Below are 14596 nucleotides of genomic sequence, written 5' to 3'. Positions count from 1 at the left end.
AACACACCAGCAGAAGATAAGGCATATGGTTCAGTGAGCTCACAAGTTGGGGAGCTATGGATTCCTCAAAACAGCACTCCTGGGAATGTGTGTTTGGGAGAACTGCTGAGAAAGAATGTGACAGGTGAGGAGTGACTTCTGGTGGACTTCTATGAACCTGGCTACTAGACGTTGGTCAACTGAGCAGGGCTGCTTCATGTGGCAGGTATGAGAGTTGGCTCTGTGGTTAATAGCTGTGTGATAAACTCTGTGGGTTGGTTCTAAGGTTGACAGCTCTATATGCGTAAACAAAAACATTTTGCATTCCAATGCAGCCATCATTTTTCAGGCACTATATTTAGGATCACTGTGTCCACTTTCTCTAAAATACAGACTTTTGAAGAAGAAAGGATATCACCCCCATGATTTTTCTTGGCTAAGGTCATACTCCTGTTCACAGTTTTACCTTTGCAATAACTTTCCTGAATGCACCCTTCACCTCCTTGTTCCTCAGGCTGTAGACCACAGGGTTCAGCATGGGGATGACCATGGTGTAAAACACAGATACTACCTTGTCTGTGTCCATGGAATGACTGGAGCTGGGCTGCAAATACATGAATATAAGAGTCCCAAAGAAAATGGAGACTGCAGTGAAGTGAGAGACACAGGTGGATAAAGCCTTCTGGTATCCAGCAGTGGAGCGCATCTTTAGGATGGTTGCAAAGATGAACGTGTACGATACTAAGATAACAAGGAGGGCAGAATAGACAATAAGGCTGGATGCATAAACAAGAACCATCTCACTAGCATGTCTGTCAGAGCATGAGAGAACCATGACTGCTGGAACATCACAGAAGAAGTGATGGACCATATTGGAGTTACAGAAGGAGAGACTGAATGTGTCCCCAGTGTGGATGGAGGCATTCAGAAAACTTCCAACGTAGCAGACAATGGTCAGAGCAGTACATACACTTCTCGTCATGATGGTGGTGTAATGTAGGGGTTGGCACACTGCTACATAGCGATCATAAGCCATTAATGCCAGCAGGAAGTTTTCTGCTGTGGCAAAGGCTGCAAAACAGAACATCTGGGCAGCACAAGCACTGCGGGAGATAACTGTGGTTCCTAATAGTAGCCCAGCAAGAACTGTGGGAGTGACAGCAGAGGAGTAACAGACATCCACCAGAGACAGGTGGCCAAGGAAGAAGTACATGGGAGTGTGGAGACGAGAGTCCCAGAGAATCAACACAATCATTCCAAGGTTCCCAATCATGTTGGAGAAGTAGATAAGAGTGAATAATACAAAGAGGGGGCCTTGTAGTTCTGGGTCATTGGTGATTCCTAAGAGGAAAAATTCTGTTGCTTCTGTCATGTTTCCCATCAAAGCTGTTTGGAAGTAAGAAGATGCCCTGTAATGATGAAAAAACAAAGAACAGCACATTAAACCTAGGCGTGACCGTAGTGTATCTAAATGTGTAAGTGCAATGTCCCTTATTTCAATTTAGGACTATCATGTGTTTCATGATTCTTCACAAGTAATGCACTAAATCCTAACTTAGTGCATTAATTTTCTATGTGGCTCCAAAAGGTTGAATAGGAGGTGCTCCTAGATCTTCTTGTGAAATTTTAAATTCTATTTATATGTAAAGTGCAAGTTCAAAAGTTTAATGAATTTCCCAGCATTGAATTTTGAATTTAATAAATCTACCATTTCAGCTTTTCCTACAAAGGTACATTTATACATTTTATATTGTCAATGTACACAAGGAGATCTACAGATTTTGGCATTTTTTTAACTAATTGTTCATTTTAGTATTTATTTATTTAGAAAAGACTTATTTATGTTTATTGCAAGTCACATATACCGAGAAGAGGAGAGACAGAGAGGGAAATCTTCCATCTGTTGATTCCCCAAGTGGTCACAACAGCCGAAGCTGAGCCAATCGGAAGCTAGTATCACGGAACATCTTTCAGGTCAGCCACAGGAGTGCACAGTCCCAAGGTTTTGGGCCATCCTTGACTGCTTTCCTAGACCACAAACAGGGAGCTGGATGGGAAGTGGAGCCGCTGGGATTAAAAGTGGTGCTCATATGGCATCCCTACATGTTCTAGGCAAGAACTTTGTGTGTTAGACTACCATGCAGAGCCCATCTACATATTTATAACATTGAGCAACTGCTGCTTTAATTTAGGTGGTGATGCATCAGAAGTTGAGGAATGTATTTTTGTTAACAGAATTATTTAGTGGTATGACAAGCTTTGGACACAGAATGGCCATCAAATCACGTTGTCTTCAATGCCGGCAGTAATCACTCATTATCTCCCTTGGTCCAAACTCTTTGGTATTTCACAGAAAATTCACTAATACATGGCTAAATACACATTATCTTTTGAGTTAGATCGGCACACCAGGAATTAACTGCTGTATTCAATAAGTGCAGTTATTACTGATGTCCTGTCACTCAAAGGAAAGTAAGGTTTCCATTTTCATTTCAGGTTACATTTATTATATGTAATCTTACATTTTTTCTTTTTTCTCCCCGCTCTACCTGCTATGTCCAAATTTCTTTAATTATTAGGAAATTATACTTGTTAATGTGAAGTGAATGTATATGTTATTGAACTTATTTGGGTCAAAATAATATGGGAGGGAGAAAGAAAATGGAGAGAAAAGAGAGGGAAGGCGGAACCCCTTGGCTTCTAAGCTTGTATTGTGAAAAAAATGTTAGATCCATTCATTTTATATAAACTAAAATAAGAATAAAAAGGAAAACTGCATATGTAATGTCTTTGGTGAAATATGGGGATGTCTAATCAACAGTTAAAGTTCTGAGAATGTAGGCATGTATTGGGTATGGAGCTTGAGTTCTGGGAGGAGATGCAGGCCAATCCTTTATTTAAAATGCGGGAATCACTGTTCCCATCCTAAAATCCTTAGTTCGGATTTTCTTCACCTACACAATGAAGATGACACAAGATCTACCTCAAGATATCACTGTAAGACTTAAATGAGACAACACATTTGAAAAACACAAACTAATGTAGCAAAACATTGGATGCTTAGCTCAGCCTGATGGACATTTTTACTGTTATTATGAAGATCATATGACACTCCTTACATAATTTGAGAAGTGTCGATGACAAGAAGTAGTGGCTTTGTGTGTGCACTGAGGCTTGAAGCCTCACCTCTCTGCTGCTTTTGTTTTTCTCTTTTTGCGTGACTGTTTGCTGATATCTTATGTGCCTTCTAGGAGTTTATGCTCTGTCCATGCTCTGCCCACGGGACTGAGGGGTCTTTAGTTCGACTTGAGTATGATTTTTTTTTTCGTTTCACCATTGTATGACATCACCATCACAAGTATTGAACTTTCATAATCTGCAGTGGCTTGCAGATCTCTTTCATTGGGAGTATGGAGCTTAACATTTTATTAGACTCTTTTACTGTCAGGCTGATATTTTACATAATTTAATATTTTATCCCTTAAGCAGCATTTCCATCCCACATTAACTGCTCTTCCTTCACAGTCTACTTCAAATCCTTGCACAAGTTTTCTTTACCAGGCTGGTTATACTATGTTTGAATACCTTAATACACGTAGTCCCTTTGATCATACACTCACATTATAGGAGGTGAACATTAATTATGCATAGCTGTGTGATGGTAGGTGTGTGTGCTTGTGGTTGACATGGATATTGTTATTCCTGGTCTATCATTAAGGAAAATTGATGATTTGTGAAATACAGCAAGAGTCTACAATTCCCCAGAGCTACTGTGAACAAAGATTCAGTTTTCACTGAGTTCTGCTCTAATCCAAAGTATGTGTTTTTAGATACATTGCTGCCTACAAATGCATATGTCAATAATAAACTACTAATAAATAATAAGGATATGTTAACCAGGTATGGGAAAATATCAAAGTGTAATTCATATTATCTATACATATCCACACAATGGAAAGTCTGTAGCTATAAAAGGTCTGAAATTCTCCCATTTGCAACAAAAAGGAATGCAAGTGGAAGACAATATGTTAAATGAAATAAGCTTGACACAGAAAGAAAGACATCATAGAATCCTAAATCTTTGACTAGAAGCCAACAGGTCATAAATAAACTGAAACCACCACCTGGTGAATTACAGGCTCATCTATTCCATCATTCTGTCAATAGTTTTAGAATGTAACATCAAGCACCCTGTTGATGCAATTATAATATGGCCCACACAACTTAACTTCAGTGTTTCACAAACTTCCATTTCTGTGCTCCAAGTTTAGCAAGGAAATTGCCTCATGATTTTTTCCCAAATTGATACTTTGGCATCAATTACACTTTTCACCAAATTGTATATTCACTAACATGCTTACCTTGCTCTTTGAAAACAAATGAAAGTCAATTCTGAATAGAATGTTGGAAATTCATTCAGAGAATAATGCATGAAGATCTAGCAAAATTCTCTTGCAGCGAGTGTTTAAAAGATTGTGAAGGTCCCAAGGCAGTAGACGTGCAAGTACAGACCTGATCCGAGGTTCAGGCCATCACTCTACTGTGCATTACCTGAGGATCCTTGCAGCTGCCTCCTACCTCCCCCTTCTGTGTAAGCAGAGATGTTGAATTACCTCTCCTAGATAATTCACAAAACTGAGCTTGAAAACAATAGAGAGGAAGGTAGACTCAACAACTTGCACTTGCTAGTAGGATCTCATCTTGGGTTCATGCAATGCTTTTGTAGAAGATCTTTTACACATGTTAATATAGTATGAAGCAATGATGACCAAAGGCCCAGGGTTCTGTCCAGCAGTTATAAAATGAAGTCACCTAGCGTCATGTTGGATTTCAGGAGATGATGCAGGTGAACCATTAGGGAACTGGAGGATCATTGAGCTCTCTAGGGATGTCGCCAACAAGGACATCTGCAGCTCCTCACACCACTTACCTAGAAATGAGGCAATTAAAATCTCTGTTGGAAGTGCAGTGATATATCAAGTGTGCAAACATATTTTTGTTTTATTTATTTATCCACGATTTTCTTTATTTTTCTTAGAGACATAAAACATAGACACATTATTATGTATATTTCTTAGGGCTGAGCTCTTAAAATTTGATCAAAAATATTTTCATGTTACCACTCTTTGAGCATAAGTAATTAATATCCATAAACGTCTTTGTTATCAGCCCATTATCCACCCAATGTCCTGGATAATATAATCCAGTTTTATCCATATCACATTGTCTTTCCAACAATAACCTGAAACAGAATTCTAGTGTCTGATTCTGCACCTATTGCTTAATCAGGTACACTTAAGATGTATCCAAATTGTTATATACATCAAGCATAGTCCCTTTTATATTTTGAAATTTTATTATTTTATATGAGCTTTGCATTTTTCAACTCCCCGGGTGAGAAATGTTTGTGGTATTATACTACTTAGCGTAACCAATAAGACTTATTTAATATTCCCAAAGATTTGTTTTTGTGTTTGTAAATATAGGCCTTCATCACTTTATTCCACAAAACCAAAATATTCTATACCAAAATAGAGAACAACAAAAAAAAGGAAAATCATAAAATATTATGGAATCTGAACACAGCAAATCCCCAAATTCTTCTACACAACCCAATTCTTTAACACAGAATCCTACTTACATATTTTCTTCAAAATTGAAATTATAGAATCTCTAATCCATGGATAATTAGCCTCTATTCACAGATAGAATCATAAGTTGGATAGAGGTGGGCAATATAAGAAGAATCTGAAGTTGTGGGACTTTGGTTAATTTCAGCAGCATGAATCCACTTCCCCGAGCATGAGAAATACTAAAAAAAAAAAAAATCATGACAGTAGAACCATGGGTGAAAATGAAATATTTTGACCAAAATAAACTTGTTTAAACTTGCTGTGACATGTCTGAACAGGATGCAGCATAAAGCTTGGAGAAGGATAACACAGCAGTTCAAAAACAGATCCTACCAAATCTGTTTTTCTTTGGTGTTTTTTTTTTTTTTTAAGATATGTGAGTGACAACAGCAGCACGCTAGTATATGGGGTCTGGGCACCTGTGGCAACCATTGTGGGGCCCAGGACAGGTGGGCAGGCCACAGAGTGGCACAACACACCAGCAGAAGATAAAGCATATGGTTCAGTGAGCTCACACGTTGGGGAGCTATGGATTCCTCAAAACAGCACTCTTGGGAATGTGTGTTTGGGAGAACTGCTGAGAAAGAATGTGACAGGTGAGGAGTGACTTCTGGTGGACTTCTATGAACCTGGCTACACTACTTGCAGGTAAACAAGGAGGCTCTGATCGGGTGGTTTGGAGGATGGAAGTCAGAGGTGCTTTGAAGGCCAAAACAATACACCTGCATGTGTGGGAGACCTGAGCTGGACTTGTTGGTATCAACCACCATCTAACAGAATACATAGAAACCATGGCTGGGCGCTTGCCTGGTGAGTGTCCAATCAGGGGTTAGACCGCATCATGCTGGGCCATAACTTTAACCAACGTGGGAGAGAACAGAGACTGGGAGCAGTTTCTGTGGAGAATTGAGGGCACAGCCGTGTGGACTGCTATCCCAGCTGATTTGCTCCAGGGCTGGGGTGGTAATGTTCTAGACTGGATGGCCATGGAACTCACTAACATTCATGAGTCTTGGTGTTAGGAAAAGGCCAGGCTGATTTAAGCTGTAACATCCACAGGTGCATCCAAGAATCGGATGTGGGCTGTGCCAGGCTGAAGTACCCAAATGCCATGACTAGAAGGTAGACTGGAAGGGCCTAATAACTGCTGGGAAAGTGATATCTGGGCCTGGAAGAGGGCCTGGTGGGTGAATTTCAGCAACTCCCCTGTTGTGCCATAGCTCCCTTTGATGAACATGTGAGTTACTAGGTGTTGGTCAGATTGAGCAGGGCTGCTTCACATGGCAGGCGTGTGGGTTGGCTCTGAGGTTGTGGACTGGGCAGAGATAGGACAAAGTGTAACACGCTGCCATGCACAGGAGCCAGGATGGTGTGAGCCAGGATGGTGTGGTTCTTCCACTTACTGGTTTGCATGAAAGCCAGGCATGGGGGCAGACTAGACAATGCTAGGCTGCAGCACCCAACAGCCAAAGTTGGGGCTGTGGTTGTGTCAAGCTAAGACAGGCTGCAAGGGGGGGGACCCCAGAGTGGAGCAGGTGAACAGGAGGAGGCTTGTATCCCAACCCTGGAGACTCCAGGATCCTCACCAAGGACTATCAGTACGGGCACCAAGGACTACATCCCCACTGACAAGGAGACCACGGGGAAATGGAATGCCTTCAGAGGCCAAGAACTCTGAGATCATCCACCCTCATTTGGATCTACCAGATGGGATGGAAGAAGCCCAAATCCTTCTTGCAGGATCCAAGGACATCGGAACAACAGCCAGGAGTGCTGAGTGGTCCGCAGAAACAGAAGAACAGTAAACTTCCTCCGGGACTAGGGAGGGGAGCTTTCTCTGATCCTTGCTTAGTTCCAACTTTGGATCCCCATCCTCTCTTGCAATGACCATCAGGGTCGCTCCGGAACCCCCCAAAACAAACAAATAAAACAGGATAGATAGAGAACAACAAGAAAAGCTTAGAATCAGACAGCATGGATTCACACATACCTTACTAGGTAGGACACAAAGATTAGTTACTCCTCATTAGGGTATTGAAGACTTCTCTGCACACCCCTCCTAAAACTGTTCTGAACTTCAACTGTTGACGTATGCCTTGTTAGAGTTATTAGCCAGCTTAGACTATCCTAAAAACTGCTAAATTCAGCAAAATTGTGCTTCAACACTATAAACCGGTAAATATTGAAATGAAAATAGACACGAGACAGCTGAATAGTACTCTACAGACATTTAAAGGTGTATAGAAGCTGGTTGTATATATGCTAAAATCGAAATGTCAATGAAGTAGTCACAGGAGGTGGTTAAGAACTTGCATTTTTTAACACATTGGTTACTCAATACTATGTCATTTAATTCCATAATGTTGTAAATTGTTGTTGATGTTATGTTGGGGCTTCTAATTGATCGGGATGATATTCTGCCAGCTCCACCTTCAGACCAGAGACGGTATCCCCAGGAAACTGTTGAATTTATCTGGACAACAAGATGCTGGACTCTATGTTTGGTATATGCTTGCAATGAAAGAATCTTGACCGAATCTGAACTATAATACTACAACAAGGTGGAGGAATCCACCATGGGGGAGGGCACGGGGAGGGATTGGGGGAATCCCAGAGTCTATGAAACTGTGTCACATAATGCAATGTAATCAATAATAATAATAATAATAAAAACAACAAAAAAAGACAGGCTGCAGCATCTGATGACAAAGGTTAGGCTGGATCGTAGCAACCACTGGCATGCACAAGATCAGTTGCTGGCAGCTGGCTTTGTTGGGGAGTTAGTATGATGTCCCAGCTGTGCTGTGGTTTCCACTAGTGAGTGTGAGAGCTGTAAGGGGGCAGTGAACTGGGTTGGACATGACTGCAGTATCCCTCTGCATGGGTTTTGGGCTGGGTCTGGGGGTGTGCCTGACTGGGCTAGACTCCAGCCCTTGCTGGTTCTTTCAGGAGCCTGGGTGTGCAGACAGGCCGGGATAGATATTGGCATCTGGTGAATCACACATGATATGGGTCTGTTTGTAGTTCGGGGTGACTTGGCTACAGCACTTAACAGTAAGAGCTGAAATGCGTGAATGCTGCTAGGACAAGCATGCTGTCCCTGCCAGGACAGTAGGTGGGCCAAGAACCCACTGTTGTGTGTGAGATCTGTGACTAGGAGGTGATCTGTCAGAGAAGCTTGGAGAACTCCTCTGTCAGGACTCAATCCCTGTAGGTGAGCACAAGGAGTAAGGAGTTTGCAAAGACTCCCCTGTTGGGTCACTATACCTAATGGTAAGTGTTAAAGCTGCAATTGCGTTGTGGAGAGGGACCAGGCTATGCAAGTTTACAAGACCGTACATCCTGGATGTGAGCTGGATTAGGGAGAAAACCAAGCTGGACAGTGACCATATTCACTGGTGAGCAGTAGCCAGAGTAAATGTGGGCTGCTTGGGCTTTGTGGAAGCATTGGCTTGCAGGTGCTGGGACTAGGGGGCAAGTCTTGTCATGTTAGACTTTAGAACCACCTGGAAAGTGCAGCATCCAGCCTGGGACTGAGCCTAATAGGGAATCTGAACATCTCTCTGCTGGGCTGCAGCTCCTACCAGTGAACATCAAATCACAGTTGGAGCAGATCTGGGTGAATAGGCAGTGGCACCCAACAGGGTGAGCATGTGCTGGAAGGTGGTTTTGGTCAGGCTGAGCTTGGCTGCAACACTCATTGACTTTTATGAGAACACATGGGATGTTGCACAGACTGGCCAGGTCTGCTGCACATACTGGAATGCACAGGAACTGGATCTAGGGATATGGTCTGGTAAGAGTCACTGGGGGTCACTCCTACCAGGTTGCAGTTCACATTGGTGAGTGTGAGGGCCACAGGTGTGGTGAACAGAGCTGCGGTGGATCACAGCATCCATTGGTTTGCAATTGAGATGGGGCCTGGGATATAATTGACCAGGTATATGCAATCAGCAGTGTGTATATGTAGGCTGATGCAGGTTATGAATTGAGCTGGATATTGAGCTGGACCCTGAACTGGCTGGCATATACAGGATTCAGTTCTGAGGTCAACTCCAGTGAGGTTTCAATGGGAACCCCTCAACTAGACCCCCGAAACTAGAACTTGAACAGACTAAATTCGACAGCTTTGCCACTACAGTGTTGACAACTGGTATCTGGGTATGTGGAGACTATAATAAGGTGGGCTGTGTCAGCCAATGGACCTTGGAAGGATTTCCTCAACCTTGGGGAACCAATCAACGGCATGTGAAAACTATCCAAACCACTTGAGCAGACCTTCAGAGCAGGCTCCACATTGGGGATCCGGGATAATTTCGGGTAACTGTTAGTTTTCCAGGTGCAGATGTAGTTTGGCTGCTGGGAGTGGCCCTCTCTCCTTTTTCACCAGACACAGGGAAAAAAGGAGATTGGAGGTATTTGTTTCATCCACTTTCCCCCATTCCTCAATGCTCCCAACCCTAATCAGTGGTACATATCTCATGCATTCTTGTCACCTATGGAAACATCACAAAAAATAAAATAAATGCTACAAAAAGGAAAAATATCAACTTGGAGTAACTCAGGTGAGAGGATATTGAACATGGGGAGGTGAAAGTGACTACATAACATTTGTTTAAGCAGAGACCTCCCCAAATGGCTGCTTGAGATAAGGTGATCCAAAAGCAATAGCTGGGAGCTAGGAGTCTCTTCTGGGTCTCCTATGTGGGAGCAGGTTCCCAAGGACTTGAGACATCCTCAGCCATTTCTACAGACCATTAGCAGGGTATGTATAAGAAGAGGGAGATTTGGAACATGAACTGGTTTCTGTATAGGGAAGCCGGCACTGTTGGCTGAGGCTTAGCTTGCTACACCACAGTACTAGACCATAGTCTATGTTTGTAACAACTCTGATATGACAAAGGAATTTCTACAAAGTGGCTCAGTCAAGTTAAAAAATCGTAAGTTATTTAAGACTCTTGATCTAAATATTACTCAAGAAAATATGCCAACAATGAAACTATGCTTTCATTTAAAACACTATCGCATACTCTTATCAAGTTAGAACTGTAATTTATTCAAGGAAGGAAAAAACAATATTTATGTGAAATGTGAAGGTACCCAACTTACTGAACAAACATTTGAATAACCATTTCAATATTTTAGATGAGCAACATTCCATTTACTTTTTTTTTAAGATTTATTCATTTTTATTACAGCCAGATATACAGAGAGGAGGAGAGACAGAGAGGAAGATCTTCCGTCCGATGATTCACTCCCCAAGTGAGCCGCAATGGGCAGATGCGAGCCGATCCGAAGCCGGGAACCTGGAACCTCTTCCGGGTCTCCCACTTGGGTGCAGGGTCCCAATGCATTGGGCCGTCCTCAACTGCTTTCCCAGGCCACAAGCAGGGAGCTGGATGGGAAGTGGAGCTGCCGGGATTAGAACCGGCGCCCATATGGGATCCCGGGGCTTTCAAGGTGAGGACTTTAGCCGCTAGGCCACGCCGCCGGGCCCTCCATTTACTTTTAATTTCTGGCTGCCATGCAGACTTTCTGGGGTTACAGTGCAGGCTCTTTAACTCACGGCCTTGTTTTCATCCAGGCTTCCCATTGTGTGTTAGTACTTGCATTAAAGAGAGAAGAGATACATGCAGAAACACTGAATACATCAAGCTCCCGTATTAGTCTATACATAGAACAAAAACATTTTGCACTTCATTTTAGCCTTCATCATCCAGGCATTACATTTAGGATCACTGTGTCCACTTTCTCTAAAATACAGACTTTTGAAGAAGAAAGGATATCACCCCCATGATTTTTCTTGGCTAAGGTCATACTCCTGTTCACAGTTTTACCTTTGCAATAACTTTCCTGAATGCACCCTTCACCTCCTTGTTCCTCAGGCTGTAGACCACAGGGTTCAGCATGGGGATGACCATGGTGTAAAACACAGATACTACCTTGTCTGTGTCCATGGAATGACTGGAACTGGGCTGCAAATACATGAATATAAGAGTCCCAAAGAAAATGGAGACTGCAGTGAAGTGAGAGACACAGGTGGATAAAGCCTTCTGGTATCCAGCAGTGGAACGCATCTTTAGGATGGTTGCAAAGATGAACGTGTATGATACTAAGATAACAGACAGAGCAGAACAGATAACAAAGCTATCTGCATAAACAAGAACCATCTCACTAACTCGTTTATCAGAGCATGAGAGAATCATGACTGCTGGAACGTCACAGAAGAAGTGATGGACCATATTGGAGTTACAGAAGGAGAGACTGAATGTGTCCCCGGTGTGGATGGAGGCATTCAGGAAACCCCCAACGTAGCAGACAACGGTCAGAGCAGCACATACACTTCTCGTCATGATGGTGGTGTAATGTAGGGGTTGGCACACTGCTACATAGCGATCATAAGCCATTAATGCCAGCAGGAAGTTTTCTGCACTGGCAAATGTTGCAAAACAGAACATCTGGGCAACACAAGCACTGTGTGAGATGACTTTTCTTCCTATAAGTAGCCCAGCAAGAACTGTGGGAGTGACAGCAGAGGAGTAACAGACATCCACCAGAGACAGGTGGCCAAGGAAGAAGTACATGGGAGTGTGGAGACGAGAGTCCCAGAGAATCAACACAATCATTCCAAGGTTCCCAATCATGTTGGAGAAGTAGATAAGAGTGAATAATACAAAGAGGGGGCCTTGTAGTTCTGGGTCATTGGTGATTCCTAAGAGGATAAACTCTGTCACATCTGTCTTGTTCCCCATCAATGTTGTTTTGAAATCAGAAGATGCACTGAGAAGGAAAATAAAATATGAAATAAAATAACAGAGTATTAGGTATAAGAAAGACTGGAGTAAAATTACAAGATTCCGGTACAGTGTGCATTACTTTAATTTCGGAATATCGTAGGTATAGATTCTCCATAACTAACGCAATTACCCTAATCTGTTGCTGGTGGGAATGTAAACTAACACAGTCATTATCAAGGGCTGTAAAAAGATTTCTCAGAGACCTGAAAATATTTCTACCATACGATTTAGCAATCCCACACCTGGAAAATACTGAAATGAAATGAAATCATCATAAGGGAGAATTATACTCCCATTGCTATTGTAGCTAAATTTAAAATATCTAAGTTGTCCATCAACTGATCACTATGTGGTATATGTAAACTTTGAAATAATACTGAGTCATTAAAGGAATGTGATCCTGTCTTTTACAGCAAAAATGGATGCAACTGGAATCCATTCTGCTTAGTGAAATAAGCCAGTCCCCCAAACGCCAAAATCATATATTTTCCTCCGTTTGTGGTAACGAATACCAGAAGTATAAAAAAGGTTATCTATTTGAGAGAGACTGAAATTTTGAGATTTGATCATTGTTTATAGCCTTTGTGTATACACTTAGGTAGCAGTGTTTTCTTCTACTTGATACTTGTTCAATTTCTTACCTAATGGAGTGTTATTAAGCCATTTATATGCCATGGTGAAAATTAAGAAAAAAATAGAATTAAGAAAAGAGTAGAGTGAGTGGGGAATATAGACAGGAGAGAGTATAGTTGAGAAATACTGCCCTACTTTAAAATCTGTATTATGAAATGCATGAAGTTTTGTTTACCATACACAAATAATTTCAAATATTTAAAAAGTCAAAAGCAAAAATTTTAGGTTAATTTTCTGTAGAGTTCCTTACTGTTGGTTGAGAGGTCTTCATAAAAAACTTTGTGAGACTTTGGGATTTTATGTATTTGTAAACTGCCATTTGGAAAATTTAATGAATTGCTCAATATTAAATTCTGCAAATGTTGTATCTAGCACTTCAGCATTTTCCACACATGTAGTGGCTTTGGTACAATAATGGGGGAATGTATAGCAGACAGAATTCTGAGTAAAGACAATGTACTATGTGCGGGGCTTTTGGAAATCATTGTTCCTAACCTAACCTGTTGGTTCAGTTTTTCTTCATCTATACAATGCAAGCAGTGAGATCTGCTTCAAGGCGTCTCTGTAAGAGTCAAATGAGATAACATATTTTTAAAAAAAACACTGAGCAAAATGCATGGCCTGGTAAAGTGCAATTGCACTATTATGATTAGGAGGGCATAATCGTGCTTGTGCAGTTTGAGAGGGGTAAGCGGCAACATGCAGGTTTTCAGAAACCTCACTCTACAGTTGCAATTACTTTGCACAACATCCATTAAAATATTTTATGTATCTTCTAATAATTTATGCTCGGACTTAAGGTTCCTTCTCTTTCCACCCACTGTGAGCTTGTCTTTCACATTTGTGCTGTCCTTAAAATGTATTTTATCTCTACTTGAAAGAATTTATTTTTTCTTATTCTGTCGCAATATCACAAATACCAAGTTCTCACCTTCCCTAGTTTGTGGGTTTCCTTATCCTGCAGCTTTGTGTTGGTAGAAAGTCCAGAGTTGTACATTTCCTTTTTTAATTTTTAAAAAATTTTTGTTATTTTTTCATTCTTTGTCAGAGTTGTAGCTTTCTTATTTGAATCTCTTCTACTATCAAAGTCGTACCTTAGATAATTTTTATTTTAATATTTTTTCATCTTTGGCAGCATGTCTGTTCTCTGTCCATTATCCCCCCTGTTGCTAGCTTACTACTCTTTTTCCAAGTGTACTCTGCCAGCCTTATTGTACTGTGTTCAAGCACCACAAAAAACTATAACCTCACTGATCACATACTTTATTCTACAACTGTGTGCATGTTGTTTTTTGTATTACATGGATATTATTATTTCTTATTTATCATGAAGTCAAATCGATGATGATGAACTTTAACAATATTCTACAATTCCCAACAGCTAGAAAGAAGATGCAAGAGATTCAGTAGCTGAGCCCACTTACAAACTATTCCAGAGTATATACTTCTAGATACATCACTGCTTGCATGTGTATATGTGTCAATAATAATGAAATTATGAGATTTGGAGGAATATTTGAAATGTAATTAAGACCTTTATTATTCATTTAATTG

The 14596-nt window shown here is 41.1% G+C and overlaps 2 protein-coding genes across 2 annotated transcripts; both read right to left on the bottom strand.

Annotated features, from left to right (window-relative positions):
* Window positions 1–433: 433 nt before the first annotated feature.
* On the bottom strand, window positions 434–1360 carry LOC131479970 (olfactory receptor 5B3-like). The gene has a single exon (XM_058662246.1). The coding sequence runs from the start codon at window positions 1358–1360 to the stop codon at window positions 434–436; it is 927 nt and encodes a 308-aa protein (XP_058518229.1).
* Window positions 1361–11437: 10077 nt separating this feature from the next.
* Window positions 11438–12364, bottom strand: LOC131480051 (olfactory receptor 5B3-like). Its single transcript, XM_058662429.1, has one exon. It carries the CDS (start codon window positions 12362–12364, stop codon window positions 11438–11440), a length of 927 nt encoding a protein of 308 aa, XP_058518412.1.
* Between the last annotated feature and the right edge of the window lie 2232 nt (window positions 12365–14596).

The sequence above is a fragment of the Ochotona princeps genome, chromosome 4, assembly GCF_030435755.1.
Source record: "Ochotona princeps isolate mOchPri1 chromosome 4, mOchPri1.hap1, whole genome shotgun sequence".
NCBI classification, from domain to species: domain Eukaryota; kingdom Metazoa; phylum Chordata; class Mammalia; order Lagomorpha; family Ochotonidae; genus Ochotona; species Ochotona princeps.
The sequence above is the reverse complement of the archived record's forward strand: the minus strand, read 5'-3'. Positions and strand labels throughout refer to the sequence as shown.